General features: G+C 43.3%; 1 protein-coding gene across 1 annotated transcript in view; it reads right to left on the bottom strand.

The window, feature by feature from the left end:
• Window positions 1-5,574: 5,574 nt before the first annotated feature.
• LOC132823545 (putative ammonium transporter 1) overlaps window positions 5,575-25,113 on the bottom strand; it is a 64,164-nt gene continuing 44,625 nt past the window's right edge. The window contains exon 8 of the mRNA XM_060837488.1: window positions 5,575-5,729. Coding sequence (XP_060693471.1) covers window positions 5,575-5,729 — 155 coding nt within the window. The remainder of the gene's footprint in view (window positions 5,730-25,113) is intronic.

Raw genomic sequence — 25,113 nt, 5'->3', positions numbered from 1 at the left:
GATAAATCCCCAGGACCTGACCAGGTGTACCCGAGAACTCTGTGGGAAGCTAGAGAAGTGACTGGTGGGCCTCTTGCTGAGATATTTGTATCATTGATAGCCACAGGTGAGGTGCCAGAAGACTGGAAGTTGGCAAACATGGTGCCATTGTTTAAGAAGGGCAGTAAAGGCAAGCCAGGGAACTATAGACCAGTGAGCCTGACCTCAGTGGTGGGCAAGTTGTTGGAGGGAATCCTGAGGGACAGGATGTAAATGTACTTGGAAAGGCAAGGACTGACTTGGGATAGTCAACATGGCTTTGTGCGTGGGAAATCATGTCTCACAAACCTGATTGAGGTTTTTGAAGAAGTAACAAAGAAGATTGATGAGGGCAGAGTAGTAGATGTGATCTGTATGGACTTCAGTAAGGCGTTCGACAAGGTTCCCCATGGGAGACTGATTAGCAAGGTTAGATCTCACGGAATACAGGGAGAACTAGCCATTTGGATACAGAACTGGCTCAAAGGTAGAAGACAGAGGGTGGTAGTGGAGGGTTGTTTTTCAGACTGGAGGCCTGTGACCAGTGGAGTGCCACAAGTATTGGTGCTGGGCCCTCTCCTTTGTGTCATTTACATAAATGATTTGTATGCAAGCATAAGAGGTATAGTGAGTAAGTTTGCAGATGACACAAAAATTGGAGGTGTAGTGGACAACGAAAAGGGTTACCTCAGATTACAACAGGATCTGGACCAGATGGGCCAATGGGCTGAGAAGTGGCAGATGGAGTTTAATTCAGATAAATGCAAGGTGCTGCATTTTGGGAAAGCAAACCTTAGTTGGACTTACTGGTAAGGTCCTAGGGAGTGTTGCTGAACAGAGAGACCTTGGAGTGCAGGTTCATAGCTCCTTGAAAGTGGACTTGTAGGTAGATAGGATAGTGAAGAAGGCATTTGGTATGCTTTCCTTTATTGGACAGAGTATTGAATACAGGAGTTGGGAGGTCATATTGTGGCTGTACAGGATATTGGTTAGGCCACTGTTGGAATATTCCGTGCAATTCTGGTCTCCTTCCTATTGGAAAGACGTTGAGAAACTTGAAAAGGTTCAGAAAAGACTTACAAGGATGTTGCCAGGGTTGGAGGATCTGAGCTACAGGGAGAGGCTGAACAGGTTGGAGACTGAGGGGTGACCTTATAGAAGTTTACAAAATTATGAGGGGCATGGATAGGATAAATGGACAAAGTCTTTTCCCTGGGGTTGGGTGAGAGGGGAAAGATATCAAACCGACCTAAGGGGCAACTTTTTCACGTAGAGGGTAGTACATGTATGGAATGAGCTGCCAGAGGATGTGGTGGAGGCTGGTACAATTGCAACATTTAAGAGGCATTTGAATGGGTATATGAATAGTAAGGGTTTGGAGGGATATGGGCCAGGTGCTGGCAGGTGGGACTAGATTGGGTTGGGAAATCTGGTCGGCATGGACGGGTTGGACCGAAGGGTCTGTTTCCATGCTGTACATCTCTATGACTCTATGACTCTATTTTCCCACATATCTTCCCATACCTCCAAAGAGATATCCTCTCCTAGTTCTTGATTCCATGTCCTGCAGAGTCCCTCCACATCCCCTAAGACACATTCCTTCTGTAAATGATACAAAGTACTAACCAAAAGAGCACCCATACACTGGAGCACTCTTTTCCCCATGTCTGACTTGTAAAACTGACCAAGAGCGTGGTATTCCTCTGTATATAATCTTTTACGTGAAAGTACCGAAAAGGTCCCTGTTAGACAATCCATATTCCTGTTGAGAGTGTGTTGCTGGAAAAGCACAGCAGATGAGGCAGCATCCGAGGAGCAGGAGAATCAACATTCCTGATGAAGGGCTTATGTCCGAAACTTTGATTCTCCTGCTCCTCGGATGCTGCCTGGCCTGCTATGCTTTTCCAGCAACACACTCTCAACTCTGATCTCCAGCATCTACAGACCTTGCTTTCTCCTAATCCAGATTTCTGACTTAGTTGGCTAAGTGATATCAAGACCTCGTCCTCGAATAAATCTCCTGAACAAGAGATTCCCTTATTCTCCAATAACTTAAAGCCGGAGTCCACTGCCCCAATGTTAAAATCTTGGGCTCCCACCAACGGGGTAAACAGCAAGGTCTTAAGCCAACTGCCCTCATCTTGCCTCATTGTCCTCCAGGCCTTCAGCGTATTCAAAATGATTGGGCTCTTACATTGCTCGGTCACAGATTCAATCCTATTCATAAATAATAAATTAACTAGGGACATCTCAACTGCGAGGCTTCAACGTCAAGCCAAATCACCTCCGAATCCCCCTGTACCCAGTCACGAAAACATGCTAACAGGGCGGTTATTTGATATCTCTTCAAGTCCGGAAGATCCAACCCTCCCTCACCCTGAAAAAACTGCAATTTGGTAAATTTAATTAGGGGCACCTGCGACATCAAATAAAATAACCTAGTCAACAATTGTGCCTCCATAATACTCATCTGGATAGCAACAATGGGAGCATTCATTTTAATCAGAACTATTCGGCCTAACCATGATAATGGTAATCCCTCCCACAACTGCATATCCTGTTTTATCCTCTCCAGTAGTTGTACATAGTTAGCTTTAAACAGCTTTTGATGACCTTCTAAACAGGAATTGCATTCCATCCATCAGATCAGACCACCTCCACTAATCCTCCCCACCGGCATGGCTTCCAATTTTGTAAAGTTGATTCTGTAGCCCAAAAAACTGCCAAATAAATTAATTGTTTGAATCAATTGAGGAACGGATCCTCCAGATTGGCCAAGAACTAAATGACATCTTCAGCAAATAGCGTGATTTTATGCTCCCCTTTCCCACCCTTGACACCACTATTTCTGGATCCCTCCTGATAGCCTCAGCCCACGGCTCAATTACCAAGGTAAATAACAGTGATGAAAGAGAACGCCCCTGTCTACTACCTCTCCCAATATTAAAGTTATCTGACTTAGTGCCGTTTGTGATGACTGCCACCTTAGGATCTTTATACAATACAGCCACCCATCTGGCAAAAGTTCTGCCCAGACCAAAGTGCTCTAGGACCCCAAACAGGTACAGTCATTCTATCCAGTCAAATACATTTTCTGAGTCTAGGGAGACCACTAAACCCAATCTTTGCTGACATACCTGCACTATGTTCAGTACCTTCCTGATATTGCTGGGGGAGCTTCGGCCCTTGATAAAACCAGTCTGACCTTCTTTCATAATATAGGGCAACATCTTTTCCAACATCAGGGCCAGCATCTTGGATAGAATTTTAAAATCTTCATCCAATAGTGAAATTAGTCTGTATGAAGCACATTCTTTGGGGTCTTTCCCCTTCTTTAAAATGAGGGAGATATTAGCCTCCCTAAGAGAGGGCAGCAGACAATCCTGGTTATAAGAATACCTAAACATCCCCAGAAATGGGTCCACCAACACATTAGTGAATTCCTTATAGAATTCACTTGGGAATCCATCTGGCCCCTGTGCTTTGCCACCCGGGAGATGCTTTATTGCTTTCTGCACTTTCTGTACTGTCACAGACGCATTCAATAGGAAAACCTGTTCCATTTTTATACTGAGGTCCAGGTTCTCAAAAAAGGACAGCATTCTCGCTGCACCGTGTTCACCTCCCTCCATAACTCTGTGAAGTCTTCCCTAAATTTAAGAGAAGGCTGGCATGGTTACCATTTTTCTTGGGAAGCATTTTTCTTTCTAGCCAGATATGTGTCTGGCTTATCTCCAAATTTGAACAGTCTTTGTTTAGCAAAGGAGACCACTTTTTGCCACCTGTGTGTGCAATGAGCTGAGAGACGCCCGGAGGGCCGTGACCCGCTGCAGCTTGACCAAAGAGGGCCTATTATACTTCCTCAACTATCTGCAGCCGGGTCTCCAGCATCCTTTGTTGCTCCTCCTTCTGCCTCCTTCTAGTTGTTGAATGCGAAATATCAGGCCTCGTAAATATGCCTTAGTGACCTCCCAAAGTATTGCCAGATTACTGGCCGTACCCGAGTTGATATCCCAGAAGACCCTGAACTCTCTTGTGATGTACTCAACAAATTTGCTACCCCTTAATAGGAATGGGTCCATGCACCAGTGCCATGCATCCACGGTCCAAGACAGCTATATTCCCAATGTGGCACACTAATTTTTGTCCAAACAATCCGATGGCATATAAAAAAAATGGCACTTGTGTGGGTTGGAACAGAAAGTAAAGTCTCTTCCATTAGGGTGGAGGTGCCTCCATACATCCACTAATCCCAACTCCTCACACATGTCCACCAACTGCTTAGATTGCGCAGGCGTACCTGCCGGGCCCCTTGGCACCCTGTCAATCTCGGGATCTATTAGGCAATTAAAATCCCCTCCTATGATCATGCAGCACAAGCTAAGACTCATTAACTTAGTGACTGCATCAATTAGAAATTTAAGAGGGTGTGCCGGGGAACAATACACATTCAGGACGCTATACTCTTCTCCATGTATCAGATTAGATTAGATGACGTACAGTGCGGAAACAGGCCCTTCTGGCCCAACAAGTCCACACCGAAGCGCAACCCATCCAGACCCATTCCCCTACATTTACCCCTTCATCCTAACACTACGGGCAATTTAGCATGGCCAATTCACCTAACCTTAGAGCTTTAAGAATGATGAACCATCCATGTTCGTCCTTAATTTGCTCAGTTATCTGGAATAGGAGATTCCTTCTTACCAGGATAACCAGTCCTCGATTGTTAGAGCAAGAGAAGAATAAACCTTTCATAAGCACATCTCCCCCTCCCCTCCAGCCCCAGCCCAACCCTGCTGCAGTTTCAGATGTTCCTTATCAGTTAAATGTGTCTCTTGCAGCAGAGCGATGTCCACCCTTTCCTTCCTAAGGCTTGACAGCACCTTCTTTCTTTTAATGGGGGAATGGCTCCTTTTACATTCCAGTGCACCACCTGAACAAATCACCAGCCATGCTCGTCCAGGGCAGCCCGTGGTTTCCCAAGAGAAGGAAATTTATCTGAGATACGGCAAGTGACAAGACATTAACTCTATAAAGTCTAAAAACTACTCCTATAAAAACTACTACAACTAAAAAACTAACCATTACATTTAACTTATGCAAACACTCAACTATCCCCCAATTCACTGGAGATCTCCCCCCTTGTCCATAGGTGGCACTCCTCCCAATCCTTGCTACCATTCCAACTCCCTCTAGCTGAGGCCATACCCAAGCCCCAGGCAATTCACAGTTGAAGAAAACCTGTTATTTGTATTCTGAGAGTTAACAATGGATGCTTATCAACCAACACCCCCCCCCCCCCCCCCCCCCCACACACACATTTTAACGTCCCTCATGAGCGAAACGCAACATGGCTGGGTATCTGAAGGAATATTGAATGTTTAGATCCCTTAATTTTCTCTTAACTTCATAAAATACCCTTCTCTTCTTAATTATGGCTCCTGAGAAGTCCTGAAAAAAACATTATGCTTGAGCCTTTGTGCATTAAACCCTGTGAATCTCTTCTTGCTCTTTCAATCACTTACTGTTTTTCTTTATAATGCAAGAGTCACACTAGGATTGCGCAGGGGTGCAGGTCCGACCCAGACCTTGCATTGCGAACTGGTGGCCCTGCTCCACACTCAACAGGCCCAACTCCAACTCTAGCCCCAGAGACTTCTGGAGCCACTTCTCCAGGAAGCCAATGAGGTGTTTGCCTTCCTCATGTTCTGGAAGAACCACAAGCCATAAGTTTTTTCTTCTATTTTTATTTACCAGGTAGTCCACTTGCTCCTGAAGGACCTGAACCTGGTCTTCCAGCGTTAGGATCCTTCCTCCTGAGACCTCTGCCACAGTCTCCGATGCCGTGATCCTCTCCACCACGCCTCTACTCCACAGTCCAATAATTAAATTTCCTGCTCATGCTTTTTCAGCATGGCAGTTAGTGGTTTTACCACTGCTTCAATCTTTTCTCAGAGTTTTGCAAACTCTGAGAGTAACTGCTGCTGCCCCATTAAATCCAAAGGGACCACTCCAGGAGTTTGAGCAATGGCTTCAGGCACCCCAATGCAGTAGGGGAGTACCCTGTCTGCTGCACTCTTTTCAGCCCCTTTCCTTTATTTGTTTTCATTCTGGTCTTAAAGCTGTCACACCACAATTTTATCAGCTCCAGATGTTCAGTAAGTTTGTATTAGCAACCTTTTCTCCTGGGGTGGTTAATGAGGGGGGTAAAGGTCCACCTGGTCAGGAGGTATGGCATAGAGTCCAGCACAGATGACCACTCAAACTGCCACCATCTTGGATCTCCACCAGAGCTTTTTAACTTCTTTGTCCCCCTCAAGAGTTTCTTTTTCTATCCCTTGGCAAGTTATCCTTATGATCTTAAGACTGAGAGCTACCTTTCCCTTTCCACGTGAGGATATCGCTTTGCCCCGCTTTCTATCCCTCATGGACTGAATTTGATTCTGAAATTGTTTTATGAACCAGCTCATAATCATCAGCCACATCAGCTGCTAACCTTGCCATTTTATCTCTCTCTCTGTTCTTCCTCATGAGTTAGCACTACTTCAGGCAATGAACTTTTGAATTCCTCCAAAATAATCAGCTCTCAAAGGGCATCATAGGTTTGCTCGATTTTTAAAGTTCTCATCCATCTATCGAATCTGTTTGATCCTTTCAAACTCAATATAGGTTTGACCAAGGTCCCCTCTTAGATTCCTGAAACGTTGTCGACAGGCTTCTGGTACAAACTCATACACACTTTAGATGGCTTTTTTCACCTCCTCATGCTCAATAGATTCCTCTTCTGATAGGGATGCGAATACCTCACTCGCTCTACCTACAAGGTTCGTTTGACAGTACAGACTGCTGCTACTGAGCATCAGTGTTGGAGGGAATGTATGTTTGTGGATGTGGTGCCAATCAAGTTGGCTGCTTTCTCCTGGATGGTATCAAATTTCTGAAGTGTTGTTGGAGCGGAACCTATCCATGCAATTGCAGTGTATTCTATCACACTCCTGACTTGTGTCTTGTTGATGGTGAATAGACTTTGGGGAGTCAGCAGGTGAGTTACTCACTGCAGAATTCCTGGTCTGTGATCTGCTCTTGTATTTACATGAATCCATTTGAATTTCTGGATTATGGTAACCCCCAGGGAGATAGAGGGAGATTCAGAAATTCACTGGCGGTGGTTAGATTATTTCTTATTGGAGATGGTCATTACCTGGCATTTATACGGCACAAATGTTTATTGCCATTGTCAGCCCAAGCCTGGATATTGTGTTGCATTTGAACATCGACTATTGTGATATCTAGGAAGTCACGAATGATACTGAACAATGTGCAATCATCAGCGAACATCTCCACTTCTGACCTCATGAAAGGAGGGAAGTACATTGATGAAGCAGCTGAAGATGGTTCAGTCTAGGTCACTACCCTGAAGAACTCCTGCAGAGATGACTTGGAGCTGAGATGATAGACCTCCAAAAACCACAACATTTTCCTAAGTGTCTCCAATCACCTTGGAGTTTGCTCCATGATTTCCATTGATTCCAGTTTTACTACAGCTCCTTGATGTCACACTTGGTCAAATACAGCTTTAACCCATCTATATTCCATTACCGATGACGTCTGAGGGTGGAGATGAGATCAGGTCATGGACCAGGAAGAATATCCAAGAGAAAACGATCAAACTACATGTTATTGATCATGAGAAGCCAAATGGAATCTCAATGAAACTTGCTTTGGGAATGAATGACTTCTTTTTGTTGTGTTTTTTTTTCAAATTCACTCGTGGGTTATGGATGTGGCTGGCTGACCAGCATTTATTGCCCAGCCTCCACTGGCCTTGAGAAGGTGATTGTGAGTTGCCTTCTTGAACCACTATAGTCCACAGGATGTAGGTTGACCTACAATGCCCTTAGGGAGGGGATTCCAGTCTGTTGGAGATAAGGCAAGCAACCCCTTGTTAATCCAAAATAAATATGGTTCTTGTTATTCTTCCGAACCTTAAACTTTTCTATCACTGAATAAATGTTTTCTAATTCAGCGATCCTGTTTTCAGGTTTCTATACTTTACAGACCTACCCCCACCTCTAGGAGAAGCAGTGGTCAGTGAACATTTGATATCACGTGACACAAAGATTAGGCTTCAGTCAGCTACAGTATGCTTGTGTTAAGGACAAGTAAGGTTGTGATAGTTGACGATTTCAATTAACCTAGGGTAAACTGGGAAAAGGTATAAGGGGATAAAATCCTGCAATCTGTGCAGGAGAATTTTCTGAAACAGCAAATTTCCAGACCTACCAGGGAGGGTGCTGTGCTGGATATGGTCCTAGGAAATAAGGCAAACCAGATGGAAAATATCAGAGTGGGGGAGTTATACAATAATAGCTATGAAGAGAGATTGATTAGGTTAGGATTGTTTTCATTAGAAAAAAGATCAAGGGGGGACCTGATTGAGGTCTACAAAATCATGAAGAGTATAGAGAGGGTGGATAGAGATAAGCTTTTTCCCAGGGTGAGGGATTCAATAATGAGAGGCCATACGTTCGAGGTGAGAGGAGAGAAGTCTAAGGGGGATACACACAGAAAGTGCTTTACACAAATGGTGGTAGGTGGCTAGAATGCGTTCCTGATGAAGGGCTTATGCCCGAAATGTTGAATTTCCTGTTCCTTGGATGCTGCCTGACCTGCTGCGCTTTTCCAGCAACACATTTTCAGCTCTAATACTCCAGCATCTGCAGACCTCACTTTCTCCTAGAATGCGTTACAAGCAGAGGTAGTAGAGGCAGGCATGGTAGATTCATTTAAGGTGAATCTGGACAGATGCATGAGTAGGTGGTGAGCAGAGGGATACAGATCCTTAGGAATTGAGCAACAGGTTTAGACAGTGGATTTGGATCGGCACAGCTTGAAAGGCTGAACAGCCTGTTCCTGCGCTATAAATTATCTTTGTTCTTTGTTCTTTGTATTAATATTTAATATTAAGTTGTAAAAGGATAAAAATCAAAAATTAATATTCCAGACTGATATAAAGGCAGAAATTAGGGGTCTAAAATGTAAACTGGAGCAGGTTGATTGCAAAAACATTTGGGTGGATGCAAAATGGCAGAATTTCAAAAGAGAGACGATAGAATGCAGGCTAGGTCCATCTCACGATAAATAAATGCAGGGTATTCAAAGCTACAGTATCCTCGGTGGCGAAGGATATTGAAGAGTAAACAAAATGAGAAAGGAGGCATATGATAGATATGGAATAATAATAGCAATAGAAATTAGAAAGAATATCTCAAATGCAGAAGAGAGGCTAGGCTGGAACAAGGAAGGCTATGAGGAAATATGTGGAGAAGATGGCAGGCTGCATTAAAACAAATAGTAAAATGTTAATCAAACATATGAATCATTAAAGATTAATGAAGGATCAAGCAGGGTATGCTGCTCATGAAAGCAAATGGTATAGCAGGTCATTAAAATGAGCACTTTGCTTCTGTCTTTACCAAATTAGAAAATGGTGACAATGATCTACTTGAAACTGTGGGTATTAGCAACTGAATAATATAGTGATTGATAGGAGGTGCTAAAAAGGCCAGCAGCATTCCATGATCCAAGTCACAAGGCCTGGATGGAATGCACCCTAGATTGCTGATAGAAGTAAACGAACAAATTGAGGAGCTGTTGACAGAATGTTTCTAGGGCTCTCTGAACACAGTATTAGTCCAAGGGAACGGGAGGATTGCATATGTGACGCCCTTGTTTAAGAAAGGGGCTAAGAATAACTCAGGAAACTACAGGCAAGACAGACTGACATCATGAGTGGACAAACTGAAAGAGGACGTAATTCCAGGATAAAGTACTTGGAGAAAATAAGTCAATACTAGACAGTCGGCATGGCTTTGTCAAGGCACGTTTGACAAATTTGAGTTAGTTCTTTGACTAGGTGACACAGACAATGGATGAGGGCAGTGCCGTGGGTATTGTATACTCGGACGTTTAGAAAGCATTTGATATGATGCCACATGAGAGCTTGGTGAGGAAATTAGAAATATTTGGGATTGAAGTTCATCTGCTTTGGCAGTATAGACTGGAAATTGGCTTAAAGATAGGAAACAAGAGGGTAGGTATAGATGGGGATTTCTCAGATTGGAAATGAGTTGAAAATAGTGTTCCCCAGGGATCAGTTTTGGGACCCCTTGTGTTTTATGATTAATATTAACAATTTGGAGATGGGGATGAGGGCAAAAGTTCTAAATTTGCAGGTTATACTAAGCTGGGGCGAATAGTGAATTCTGAGGATGATGTTGAGCAACTCAGAGTGATACTAACAAGTTGCCCAAAACAGACTTAGCAGATGAATTTAACGCAGAGAAATGCGAAGTTATACCTTTTGGTAGAAGAAACACAGATAAACAATACAGGCTTAATAGCATAATTTTTTAAGGGAGTACAGGATCATAGGGACCAAAGGGTTCACGTGTAATTCTCTGAATATGGTGAAGTTGGGACAGTTGTTAAGCCTTATAAGATCCTTGAGTAGAAATATATAAATAGAGTTATAGAGTATAAAAGCAAGGAAGTGATGTTACATCTCTACAAATCATTGTTCAGAGCACATTTGGAGTAAGTTCTAGTCACCTTATTTAAAGAAGGATGTTAAAGCCCTGTAGAGTGCGATGTGAGTGTGTAGGGTGTGTGGATGTGTGTGTGTAGGGTGTGTGGATGTGAGTGGTGTGTAAGTGTGTGTGGGGGAGTGTGTGTATGGGTATGTGTGGATGTGTATGTGAGGGGGAGGTGTGTGAACGTGTGCATGGCGGGGGGAGGTGTGTGGGGGCATGTATGTGTGATATGGGTTGTGTGTGGGAATGGTGGGTGGAGTGAGGTGAGCGTGTACACGTGTATGTAACAACCACAGGATAGCCGATGCCAGCCACATGCCTCTTCTAAGCAAGAGAGACAGCTTACTTCGGGGGACAAACTTTGGTGTCAAAACCACGGAAATGGCCCTGGATGGGTACAAGGCGAAGTTGATGCAAGACCAGGTCCCATGACATACAAGCTCAGGTCAGTGAGGCAGTCCTGAATAAATATGTGGATCACTTGAAAGTTACTACCTTGCAAACGGCACAGGAGTAAAATATACCTGACCCCTCAGAACAACCAGAAACGCTGTCAGAATCCATGGGTTCTCTCCCTGCATCTGACATCAGAGAAACCTCAGAATCCAAATGGATGCAACCTTAATACCATTACCGCCTGAGGAAGAAAAGGAAACTGTTCCAAGACACTCGGAGCTCAAGAAACAGGCTATGGTCTGGTGTATGCTGCATGTGTCTGAGCCAAATGTGGAGGGCAGGATTTGCGGCAAACACATTCCAGAAGCAGCTACAAGAAAAAGAACAGCCTGCATCCTCACATTTAGTGGGGGAAGGAATGTAGTGATTGGAACAAGGGCCAAGTAGAACTCATTTACTATGAGATCCTTGATAAGGATTGTTAACCTGAACCAGTCAGGGAACCCTGGCTGACAGGAGAATCAGAGTCTCTTCACTCTCAGGACTGGCTCTGAACTAGTTGGTCAGAGTCCATTTACTGTGCACACATAAATAAACGGTGACTTAGTGATGGGATAGCAGTCTCTGTGCAGATATTTTATTTTCCATATGCTGTGTAAAGTCTTCAAAACTAAACATGAAACTGAAGATTTGGAGGATGAAGCTAGAGATACAGATTAAAGATCAATTGTATCGATCACAAGAAGCTTCAGGCCAGTGATGAACATATTGGTGGCAGAATTTTTCAATTATGCAGTTTGGCAGTGGGTGCACATCTGTTACGTGCAATACATTGGTTAAGTGTTAGCTCAACCCTAAGTAAAAAGAATCAGAACAAAATTAATGAATTTGATTTCCATCAATTCGGAAGTGATAACAGTAAAATCTTTGAAGAGTAGTTATTTCATGTAAAATAGCAAGAATCAATCATTTTATTAATATAGATGTAGTGTCCAGTGAAATATCCTTATTTTTAAGCAGACCATCAATGAAAAAAACATTGATGAAATTTGATACAGAAAACAACAAAGCTCTGGTGTTTGGAAAATCTGTGGAGCTGCAATTTACACAGTTGGAATTCCTTTTATGGAACATAATCACTCCACTAAATAATTTAAAGGAATGTGATTGACATTAGGGTATAGAAATTTAATAGACAAAGGCAATTGTGTTAAAAATATATAGGCCATTTTCTCATCTCATCCATCTTGTAGAACATTGAAACTTTTAGTAAAGAATGCAGGGTTAAGGGCTGGGAAGTAAATTAAGGTCATAGAGATAATTGATGGTTGTCGGATATGTAAGAAATATTGAAGAACACTGTCCCACTCTACAGTAAGTCTGCCCTTAGCAAGATATTTCAATGAATAGTGCTCATGGATTTAAAGATATAAGATGAAGGGAAAAAGAAATTCATTTATATTTTGCACATTTGGCAACTTGTCTGTCAATAATAATACAAAGACAGGAAAATAATTGTGACCTTTTTTATTCATTCATGGGATGAGGTCTTTGCTGACTAGGCTGCATTCATGGATCATGACATTGTCGTGGATCTTGAGTCACATGTAGGGACCAGATCAGGTAAGGAGCTTTTTTTTAAAAAGGGTATTAGTGAACCAAATGGACTTTTCCAATAATGATTTATGGTTATCTTTAGACTCCTAATTCGAAATTTTCATTGAATTCAAATCCCATCTGCAGTAATAGAATTCAAAGCCAGATGCTCAGATGATTACCTGGGTCTCTGGATTAACAGTCCAGCAATAATACCAATAGCCTGTTGCCTTCCCTTAAATAAGGTAATGGAAAAGTGGACAGGGATCAGACTTGAAACACCAGCCAAATTTCTCACTGACAATAAGTGGGAGTTTGCTAATGATTAAGTCAGAGATATATATGCAAATATGAACATAAATATTTACAAAAAAGACAGCAGAAAACTCTTTTATCAATGAGGTCAGTGAAAAGAACCATGCAGTAACAGAAAAAATGGTTCATAATTTACACTTTAGCTGATCTGCCAAAATTTTATCATCTGCACTTGTGCGGGCTGTATATACCACACATTTATTGTAAATAATGGGAGGATATAGTTTTTATCAGCAAGCTTTTGGTATGAATCCTAAAGTTCCACTAGTAATTAGTGATCAGGCTCCAGGATGGGAAAGGGCTGCAATTAGTTAAGCTTTATCAGAATATTTAAATACACTGCATGCAGGGAGAGAGGGGTTCATTTAAAGTCAAAGCCTCAGAAAAATATTGGTGGACCTTAAGATATAAGGTAAGGACATTAGAAACCACTTTTACTTTGGGAGAAATGATTTATTACAAGAGAGAAGGTTAAAAAATGGAGAGGCACAGTGAGGTTGCTGGTGGTGGTGTTCCCATGCATCTACCATTTTTTTCCTTCTAAATGGAACTAGTAAAGAAGGAAAAATAACAATTTTACAGCGTGGAAATCACATTAGTTGAGTGCATTCTTCAATACTGTTTGGTATGGATTACAAATTTGCAGATTCTTAAGACGTTACAGAAAGTAATGAGGAGCAAGAAGCTTTTCATAGCCAAATATTGCACAGCTATGAGGGTCATACTGGTACAATTGTCAGGTTGTCTGATCAGTTGTAGTGGCCAATATGAGGCCATTAGTCCCAAAAGACAACTATCAAAAGGTGGCACCAAACTCAAATGTGTGTCAGAAGAGGCTAGTCAATGGAGAAATGTATGTAGAGAAAGGAAGATCCGTGGAAAATTTAAATTTTGGTTAAATATACAGGATGAGGAGCAGAAGGTTAGGGCCATGGATTGGGAACATGAAGCACAAAGATGGAAGGCATGAACATACAGTATAAGCTCAAACAATGGGTACAGAAGCGAACATGCCCTTTGAAAGAAATCATGAACTATTAAGAGAAACTCGATTCAGAAAATTATAGAAAGCAAGAAAGAGAGTGTAGTTTAACAATGACAGAAACCATTGCGATCGGAAAATTTTGGTGTCTGTAAACAAACCAAAACATAAGTTAATAAAAGATGTGAAAACAAAGAACTACAAAGATGGATGGAATTTGGGATGCACACAGAAATGTCAGTTAGGGGACAACCAGTACTGTCTTGTAGGTGGAAATGGACCAAATAGCTGTTCCTCGATGAGACACAAGGTTAAAACAAGTCTAGTGCCACAATGTTTTGAAGAAAAACCAGATTATCAAGACAGGAAGATAGATTTATTGTGGCAGGAAAAGCAATTTTTGAAAATCTGTTTGTTTTGTTAGTAACAAATGCTTGGGGGAATAATGAGCTAGTATTGCAGCTGTGTTTCTGCAAGCTTAAGAGGGAATTATTTCTTTGTCCTCTCAAACAGGCACTAATTTTCATTGAAGCATTCTAGTCTGCAATGCAGAGTGACCCCAAAATATGGATTCAAATCAAATCAAACACTGGCTGCAGTTACCTTGAAGGACCTCCTTCTCAATGTCCCCGAAACAAGGCTTGGTGACCCTCAGATTAAATAAACACCAGTTGACTTGCTCTGTCTCTCCTGAGAGCAGCCCTATGGTCTGGTAGGACTATGGTGATTTTACATTAATGACAAGGGCAGAGTTCAAGCGTACAGTGGCCCTATGAGTGTGAGGCAGCTGAGAGAGAATGGTGACACTTACCCTTGAGGAGCAGGGAAGGTCATTCACTCTCTTCCTGCACTGTTGCGCATTCCATTTCAACTAGAACATGGCACTAAGCTAGGCTGCTACCTCAGTCCAGCATGGCTCTATCTGGTGGCTTGGTCTCATACAGTCATAGAGATGTATAGCACAGAAACAGACCCTTTGATCCAACTTGTCCATGCCAACTGGGTATCCCAACCCAACCTAGTCCCACCTGCCAGCACCCGGCCCATATCCCTCCAAACCTTTCCTATTCATATACCCATCCAGATGCCTCTTAAATGTTGCAATTGTACCAGTCTCTGGCAGCTCATTCCATACGTGCATGGAAAAAGTTGCCTCTTAGGTCTGTTTTACATCTTTCCCCTCTCACCCTCTAATTCTGGACTTCTCCACCCCAGGGAAAAGGCCTTGTCTATTTATCCTATCCATGCGCCTCATGATTTTATAAACCTCTAGAAGGTCACCCCTCAGCCTTCGACACTCCAGGGAAAACAGTCGCAGCCTGTTCAGCCTTTCCCTATAGCTCAAATTGTCCAACCCTGGCCAATCCTTGTGAATTTTTTCGAACCCTAACAAGTTTCACAACATTCTTCCGATAGGACGGAGACCAGAACTGCACGCAATATTCCAAAAGTGGCCTAACCAATATCCTGTACAGCGCAACATGACCTCACAACTCCTGTACTCAATATTCTGACCAATAAAGAAAAGCACACCAAATACCTTCTTCACTATCCTATCTACCTGCAACTCTACTTTCAAGGAGCTAAGAACCTGCACTTCAAGGTCTCTTTGTTCAGCCACACTCCCAAGGACCTTACCCATTTCAAACAGGTATGCTGTGTTGGAAAATGTAGGGGGTGATGGATTCTCAGGGGAACGTAGCACGAACAGCCAAGTTTCTGGTGTTGAGGCTGGCTCTAATGAAACGAGGGATACGTCAGCTTCCATGAGATCAATTGTGTTACGGGATTCTGTAGTCAGAGGTACAGACAGACATTTAGGTGGCCAGCAGAGAAAAAGCAGAATGGTGTGTTGTTTCCCTGGTGCCAGGATCAAGGATGTCTCAAAGAGGGTGCAGAATGTTCTCTCGGGGAAGAGGGGCCAGCAGGAGGTCATTGTCCACATTGGAACGAACGACATTGGAAGGGAAAAGGTTGAGACTCTGAAGGGAGATTACAGATAGTTAGGCAGGAATTTAAAAAGCAGATCCTCGAGAGCAGTAATATCTGGATTACTCCCAGTGCTACGAGTTAGTGAGGGCAGGAATAGGAGGATAGAGCAGATGAATGCATGGCTGAGGAGCTGGTGTATGGGAAAGAGATTCACATTTTTGGATCATTGGAATCTCTTTTGGGGTAGAAGTGACATGTACAAGAAGGACGGATTGCATCTAAATTAGAAGGGGACTAATATACTGGCAGGGAAATTTGCTAGAACTGCTTGGGAGGATTTAAACTAGTAAGGTGGGGGGGGTGGGACTGAGGGAGATAGTGAGGAAAGAGATCGATCTGAGAAGGGTACAGTTGAGAACAGAAGTGAGTCAAACAGTCAGGGCAGGCAGGGATAAGGTAGGACTAATAAATTAAACTGCATTTATTTCAATGCAAGGGGCCTAACAGGGAAGGCAGATGAACTCAGGGCATGGTTAGATCATGGGACAGGGATATCATAGCAATTATGGAAACATGGCTCATGGATGGGCAGAACTGGCAGCTTAATGTTCCAGGATACAAATGCGACAGGAAGGATAGAAAGGGAGGCAAGAGAGGAGGGGGAGTGGTATTTTTGACAAGAGGTAGCATTACAGCTGTACTGAGGGAGGATATTCCCGGAAATACATCCAGGGAAGTTATTTGGGTGGAACTGAGAAATAAGAAAGTGATGATCACCTTATTGGGACTGTATTATAGACCCCCCGCCAACAGTCAGAGGGAAATTGAGAAACAAACTTGTAAGGAGATCTCAGCTATCTGTAAGAATAATAGGGTAGTTATGGTAGGGGATTTTAACTTTCCAAACATCAACTGGGACCTCCATAGTGTTAAAGGTTAAGATGGAGAGGAATTTCTTAAGTATGTACAAGACAATTTTCTGATTCAGTATGTGAATGTACCTACTAGAGAAGGTACAAAACTTGACCTACTTTTGTGAAATAAGAGGCCAGCGACCATAATTCTATTCATTTTAAAATAGTGATGGAAAAAGATAGATCAGATATAGAAGTTGAAGTTCAAATTGGAGAAAGGGCAACTTTGACGGTATTAGGCAAGAACTTTTGGAAGCTGTTTGGAGGCAGATGTTTGCAGGTAAAGGGACGACTGGAAAATAGGAAACCTTCAGAAATGAGACAACAAGAATCCAGAGAAAGTATATTCTGTCAGGGTGAAAGGAAAGGCTGGTAGGTATAGGAAATGCTGGATGACTAAATAAATTGAGGGTTTGGTTAAGAAAAAGAAGGAAGCATATGTCAGGTATAGACAGGATAGATCGAGTGAATCCTTAGAACAGTATAAAGATAGTAGGAGTGTACTTAAGAGGGAAATCAGGAGGGCAAAACAGAAACATGAGATAGCTTTGGCAAATAGAATTAAGGAGAATCCAAAGGGTTTTTACAAATATATTAAGGACAAAAAGGTATCTATGGAGAGAATAGGGCCTCTCAAAGATCAGCAAGGCGGCCTTTGTGTGGAGCCACAGAAAATGGGAGAGATACTAAATGAATATTTTGCATCATTATTTACTGTGGAAAAGGATATGGAAGATATAGACTGTAGGGAAATAGATGGTGACATCTTGCGAAATGTCCAGATTACAGACGAGGAAGTGCTGGATGCCTTGAAACAGTTAAAGGTGGATAAATCCCCAGGACGTGATCAGGTGTACCCGAGAACTCTGTGGGAAGCTAGAGAAGTGATTGCTGGGCCTCTTGCTGAGATATTTGTATCATTGATAGTCACAGGTGAGGTGCTGGAAGACTGGAGGTTGACAAACGTGGTGCCACTGTTTAAGAAGGGCGGTAAAGACAAGCCAGGGAACTATAGACCGGTGAGCCTAACCTCGGTGGTGGGCAAGTTTTTGGAGGGAATCCCGAGTGACAGGATGTACATGTATTCGGAAAGACAAGGACTGATTCGGGATAGTCAACATGGCTTTGTGCGTGGGAAATCATGTCTCACAAACTTGATTGAGTTTTTTGAAGAAGTAACAAAAAAGATTGATGAGGGCAAAGCTGTAGATGTGATCTATATCGATTTCAGTAAGGCATTCGACAAGATTCCCCATGGGAGACTGATTAGCAAGGTTAGATCTCATGGAATACAGGGAGAGCTAGCCACTTGGATACAGAACTGGCTCAAAGGTAGAAGACAGAGGGTGGTGGTGGAGGGTTGTTTTTCAGACTGGAGGCCTGTGACCAGTGGAGTGCCACAAGGATCGGTGCTGGGCCCTCTACGTTTTGTCATTTGGATGCGAGCATAAGAGGTACAGTTAGTAAGTTTGCAGATGACACCAAAATTGGAGGTGTAGTGGACAGCGAAGAAGGTTACCTCAGATTACAGCTGGATCTGGACCAGGTGGTCCAATGGGCTGAGAAGTGGCAGATGGAGTTTAATTCAGATAAATGCGAGGTGCTACATTTTCGGAAAGCAAATCTTGGCAGGACTTATACACTTAATGGTAAGGTCCTAGGGAGTGTTGCTGAACAAAGAGACCTTGGAGTGCAGGTTCATAGCTCCTTGAAAGTGGAGTTGTAGATGGATAGGATAGTGAAGATGACATTTGGTATGCTTTCCTTTATTGGTCAGAGTATTGAGTACAGGGGTTGGGAGGTCATGCTGCAGCTGTACAGGACATTGGTTGGGCCACTGTTAGAATATTGCATGCAATTCTGGTCTCCTTCCTATCGGAAAGATATTGTGAAACTTGAAAGGGTTCAGAAAAGATTTACAAGAATGTTGCCAGGGTTGGAGGATCTGAGCTACAGGGAGGGGCTGAACAGAACAGGCTGGGGCTGTTTTCCCTGGAGCGCTGGAGGCTGAGGGGTGACCTTATAGAGGTTTACAAAATTATGAGGGGCATAGATAGGATAAATAGACAAAGTATTTTCCCTGGGGTCAGGGAGTCCAGAACTAGAGGGCATAAGTTTAGGATGAGAGGGGAAAGATATAAAGGTGACCTCAGGGGCAACTTTTTCACGCAGAGGATGGTATGTGTATGGAATGAGCTGCCAGAGGATGTGGTGGAGGATGGTACAATTGCAACATTTAAGAGGCATTTGGATAGGCATATGAATAGGAACGGTTTGGAGGGATATGAGTCAGGTGCTGGCAGGTGGAACTAAATTGTGTTGGGATATCTGGTCGGCATGGACGGGTTGGACCGAAGGGTCTGTTTCCATGCTGTATGTCTCTAAGACTCTATGACTCTATAAGTTCTACTAAGATTTGATTTCCTAAAACGCAGCACCTTGCATTTATCTAATGGGTGAAGGCTTCAAGCCCTAAAATAGTTGAACGTGATTTTGAGTCCAGAAGGCGATGTAGTTCCCAAACAGAAAATGAGGTGCTGTTCTTCCAGCTTTCACTGAGCTGCGCAGGATCCCTGCAGGAAGCCTATGACAGGGATATTGGCCAGGGAACAAGGTGGTGTGTTGAAATAGTAACTGGAAGCTCAGGGGTTTTTTGGTTTTGCAAACAGAAAGTAGGTGTTCTGCAAAACAGTCACCCTGTCTATGCTTTGTTTTCCCAACGCAGAGACTATGTCCTATGTAACAGTTATATTGGCCCTATCTGCTTCATAACATGTCTGAAATACCTTGGGGCAGGAGCTGGACCACAAAAACGTTTACCAAATCAAGCCCGTCTCACCAACCATCTAGAGTCTCACAGCTTGCATCAAGGATGTTTTGGAACATTGATTTATTTTGTCTGCAGCAGTCTATGTTTGGGAAGGTGACCTGCCTGTCATTGAAGGAACTGGAAGCAGAGGATAGAAAAGAACATCTAGAAACATAAAACACTGTAAGAGACATTTCACGCATTAAGCCTGTGCTTGGGCTAATCAATTAGCTCCATACCTTAAACAATGAACAGGAAAAAGGATACAGTGTGTTGCTAGAAAAGTACAACAGGTCAGGCAGCATCTGAAGAGCAGGAAAATCGACGTTTCGGACTGTTCTTCAGATGCTGCCTGACATGCTGTGCTTTTCCAGCAACACACTCTCAACTCTGATCTCCAGCATCTGCAGACCTCTTTGTCTCCTCAGAAACAGGATAGTCCTACTCTCCACTACCATGTCCACCAACATCTCCAGCATGGCCAAAATGTGGGATGAAAGTCTTTTTAGGATTGTGTACTCCATAATAATGGTGAAGCAATGAATTGTTAATGGCAGTTCCTGGTTTGCAGTGTCTGAAGTGCTGTGAAACTAATGTTTAAATATGGCGTCAGTGGAATGGACGTCATAAAATTTTGGCAATGGCAAGCATTTGTGCCAATCCTGCTGCACAACTCCATGAGAAGGCATTAAAAGAGGCCAGTTGTGTAATTACTAAAGTGAAGAGCAAAGGATTGCAAGAGAAAGGTCAACATTGGTATGTCAGATTTGCTGCAATGAACCTCATTCAGGAAAATATTCAAAATAGGAAGATTTAATCCTAATATCTTCATATTATGAGCTAGATTTTTCATATACTATCTTCTGCCTCAGTTTTTGTAATTGTTAGCTTTTCTTTACTGTTCCTCGAAGTCTGCTAAATCCTCTGACATAGCGTTATCTTTTAAGATTTATTCAATAGTTCATACCATCCTTGAGGAGAGGGAGGGGACAAACTGGATGTATAAAAAGGAAATTGAAGGGAAAGTTAGAACAAGAGAAGTCAAGAAAGACAAATGTATTAATGAGGCAGAAAATTCGGAAAGGGATCATGCTGTAAGGTTGAGTGAAATAGGGGTTGATGGGAAGGGTGAGAGCAGTAACAAATTAAAAATACTGTATATGAACACACGAAGCATGAGAAATAAGATGGATGAGCTTGAGGCTCTTTTGGAAATTGGCAGATACGATATTGTGGGGATAACTGAGACGTGGCTTCAAGTGGACAGGGCCTGGGAAATGAATCTTCAAGGCTACACGTGCTATCGTAAGGACAGACTGACGGGCAAACGGGGTGAGGTGGCCCTGTTGGTAAGGGATGATATTCAGTCCCTTGTGTGGGGGGGACCTAGAATCAGGGGATGTAGAGTCAGTGTGGATAGAGCTGAGAAATACTAAGGGTAAAAAACCTTCTTGGGAGTCATCTACACCCCTCCAAACAGTGGTCTGGATGTCGGATGTAAGTTGAATCAGGAGCTGAAATTGGCCTGTCGCAAAGATGTTACTACAGTTATGGGGGATTTCAACGTGCAGGTAGACTGGGAGAATCAGGATGGTATTGGACCTCAAGAAAGAGACTTTGTGGAGTGCTTCAGAGATGGATTCTTAGAGCAGCTGGTGCTGGAGCAGACCAGTGAGAAGGCAATTCTGGATCTAATATTGCGTAATGAACCAGAGACCTCGAAGTGAAGGAGCCATTGGGAAGTAGTGACCATAATACATTAAGTTTCAGTCTGCAATTAGAGAGGGAGAGGGTACAGTCAGAAGTGACAGTACTTCTGTTGAATAAAGGGAACTATGGAGCTATGAGGGAGGAGCTGGCCAAAGTTCAATGGTGCAATACCTTAGCAGGGATGACCGTGGTGGAACAATGGCGGATATTTCTGTGTATAATGCAGAAGTTGCAGGATCAGTTCATTCCTAAAAAGGAAGAAAGATCCCAGGAGGAGGCATGGGCGGCCTAGGCTGACGAGGGAAGTTAAGAAACATATAAAGTTAAAAGAGAAAAAGTATAACATAGCAAAGATAAGTGGGAAAACAGAGGACTGGGAAGCTTTTTAAGAACAACAGAGGATTACTAAGAAGGAAATACGCAGAGGAAAAATGAGGTACGAAGGTAAACTGGCCAATAATATAAAGGAGGATAATAAAAGCTTTTTCAAGTATGTGCAAGGCAAAAAAATGGTTAGGACTAAAATTGGGCCCTTGAAGACAGAAACAGGGGAATATATTACGGGGAACAAAGAAATGGCAGAAGAATTAAATGGGTATTTCAGATCTGTGTTCACTGGGGAAGACACAAGCAATCTCCCTGAGGTAACAGTTACTGAAGGACCTGAACTTAAGGGAATCTGTATTTGCCAGGATTTGGTGTTGGAGAGACTGTTAGGTCCGAAGGTTGATAAGTCTCTGGGGCCTGATGGTCTACATCCCAGGGTACTGAAGGAGGTGGCTCGGGAAATCGTGGATGCGTTGGTGATTATTTTCCAGAATTCGATAGATTCGGGATCGGTTCCTGAGGATTGGAGAGTGGCTAATGTTATACCACTTTTTAAGAAAGGTGGGAGAGAGAAAGCAGGAAATTATAGACCAGTTAGTCTGACCTCAGTGGTGGGAAAGATGCTGGAGTCTATTATAAAGGATGAGATTATGGCACATCTGGATAGAAGTAACAGGATAGGACAGAGTCAGCATGGATTTATGAAGGGGAAATCGTGCTTGACTAATCTTCTTGAATTTTTTGAGGATGTCACTCTGAAGATAGATGAGGGAGATCCAGTAGATGTAGTGTACCTGGACTTTCAGAAAGCTTTTGATAAAGTTCCACGTAGGAGGTTAGTGAGTAAACTTAGGACGTATGGTATTGAGGGTAAAGTACTAGATTGGATTGAAAATTGGTTGGCTGATAGGAAACAAAGGGTAGTGATGAACGGCTCCATTTCGGAATGGCAGGCAATGACCAGTGGGGTACCGCAGGGATCCGTGCTGGGACCGCAGCTTTTTACAATATACGTTAATGATATAGAAGATGGTATCAGCAATAACATTAGCAAATTTGCTGATGATATAAAGCTGGGTGGCAGGGTGAAATGTGATGAGGATGTTAGGAGATTACAGGGTGACCTGGACAAGTTAGGAGAGTGGGCAGATGCATGGCAGATGCAGTTTAATGTGGATAAATGTATGGTTATCCACTTTGGTGGCAAGAACAGGAAAGCAGATTACTACCTCAAGGGAATTAACTTAGGTAAAAGGGGCAGTACAGAGAGATCTGGGTGTTCTTGTACACCAGTCAATGAAGGCAAGCATGCAGGTACAGCAGGTAGTGAAGAAGGCAAATAGCATGCTGGCCTTCATAACAAGAGGGATTGAGTATAAAACCATAAGACATAGGAATGGAAGTAAGGCCATTCGGCCCATCGAGTCCACTCCGCCATTCAATCATGGCTGATGAGCATTTCAAAGCTGAAAATATGTTGCTGGTTAAAGCGCAGCAGGTCAGGCAGCATCCAAGGAACAGGAAATTCGACGTTTCGGGCATAAGCCCCTCGTCAGGAATGAGGAAAGTGTGTCCAGCAGGCTAAGATAAAAGGTAGGGAGGAAGGACTTGGGGGAGGGGCGATGGAGATGTGATAGGTGGAAGGAGGTCAAGGGGAGGGTGATAGGCCGAAGTAGGGTGGGGGCGGAGAGGTCAGGAAGAAGATTGCAGGTTAGGAGGGCGGTGCTGAGTTCGAGGGATTCGACTGAGACAATGTGGGGGGAGGGGAAATGAGGAAACTGGAGAAATCTGAGTTCATCCCTTGTGGTTGGAGGGTTCCCAGGCAGAAGATGAGGCGCTCTTCCTCCAACCGTCGTGTTGTTATGTTCTGGCGATGGAGGAGTCCAAGGACCTGCATATCCTTGGTGGAGTGGGAGGGGGAGTTAAAGTGTTGAGCCACGGGGTGGTGGGGTTGGTTGGTCCGGGTGTCCCAGAGGTGTTCTCTGAAGCGTTCCGCAAGTAGGCGGCCCGTCTCCCCAATATAGAGGATGAGCATTTCAACTCCACTTACCAGCGTTCTCCCCGTAGCCCTTAATTCCTCGAGACAACAAGAATCTATCAATCTCTGCCTTGAAGACATTTAGCGTCCCGGCCTCCACTGCACTCCGTGGCAATGAATTCCACAGGCCCACCATCCTCTGGCTGAAGAAATGTCTCTGCATTTCTGTTCTGAATTGACCCCCTCTAATTCTAAGGCTGTGTCCAAGGGTCCTAGTCTCCTCACCTAATGGAAACAATTTCCTAGCGCCCACCCTTTCCAAGCCATGTATTACCTAGTACGTCTCTATTAAGTCTCCCCTTAATCTTCTAAACTCCAATGAATTTGTACTTTGGCTTTACTAATTTTCTCACCATTTAGAAAGTAGTCTATGCTTTTATTCTTTTTGCCAAAGTGCAAGACCTCACATTTGCTCACGTTGAATTCCATCAGCCATTTCTTGGACCACTCTCCTAAACTATCTAGATCCTTCTGTAGCCTCCCCACTTCCGCAGTACTACCTGCCTGTCCACCTAACTTCGTATCATCTGCAAACTTCGCTAGAATGCCCCCAGTCCCTTCATCCAGATCATTAATATGTAATGCGAACAGCTGCGGCCCCAACACTGAACCCTGCGGGACACTGCTCGTCACCGGCTGCCATTCCGAAAAAGAACCTTTTATCCCAACTCTCTGCCTTCTGTCAGACAGCCAATCCTCAATCCATCCCAGCAGCTCCCCTCGAACACCATGGGCCCTCACCTTGCTCAGCAGCCTCCCGTGTGGCACCTTATCAAAGGCCTTTTGAAAGTCTAGATAGACCACAACCATTGGGTTTCCCTGGTCTAACCTACTTGTCACCTCTTCAAAGAATTCCAACAGGTTTGTCAGGCATGACCTCCCCTTACTAAATCCATGTTGACTTGTTCTAATCAGACTCTGCTCTTCCAAGAATTTAGAAACCTCATCCTTAATGATGGATTCTAGAATTTTACCAACAACGGAGGTTAAGCTAATTGGCCTATAATTTTCCATCTTTTGTCTTGATCCTTTCTTGAACAAGGGGGTTACAATAGCCATCTTCCAATCATCCGGGACCTGTCCTGACTCCAGTGACTCTTGAAAGATCTCAACCAATGCCTCCGCTATTTCCTCAGCCACCTCTCTCAGAACTCTAGGATGTATCCTATCGGGGCCAGGAGATTTATCAATTTTAAGACTTTTTAACTTTTCTAGCACTATCTCTTTTGTAATGGCAACCATACTCAACTCAGCCCCCTGACTCCCTTTAATTGTTGGGATATTACTCATGTCTTCCACTGTGAAAACTGACGCAAAGTACTTGTTAAGTTCTCCTGCTATTTCCTTATCTCGCATCACTAGGCTTCCTGCATCAGTTTGAAGGGGCCCAATGTCTACTTTTGCCTGTCATTTGTTTCTTATGTACTGAAAGAAACTTTTACTATCATTTCTAGTATTACTGGCTAGCCTACCTTCATATT

The sequence above is a fragment of the Hemiscyllium ocellatum genome, chromosome 16 (assembly GCF_020745735.1).
Source record: "Hemiscyllium ocellatum isolate sHemOce1 chromosome 16, sHemOce1.pat.X.cur, whole genome shotgun sequence".
Classification (NCBI taxonomy): domain Eukaryota; kingdom Metazoa; phylum Chordata; class Chondrichthyes; order Orectolobiformes; family Hemiscylliidae; genus Hemiscyllium; species Hemiscyllium ocellatum.
The sequence above is the reverse complement of the archived record's forward strand: the minus strand, read 5'-3'. Positions and strand labels throughout refer to the sequence as shown.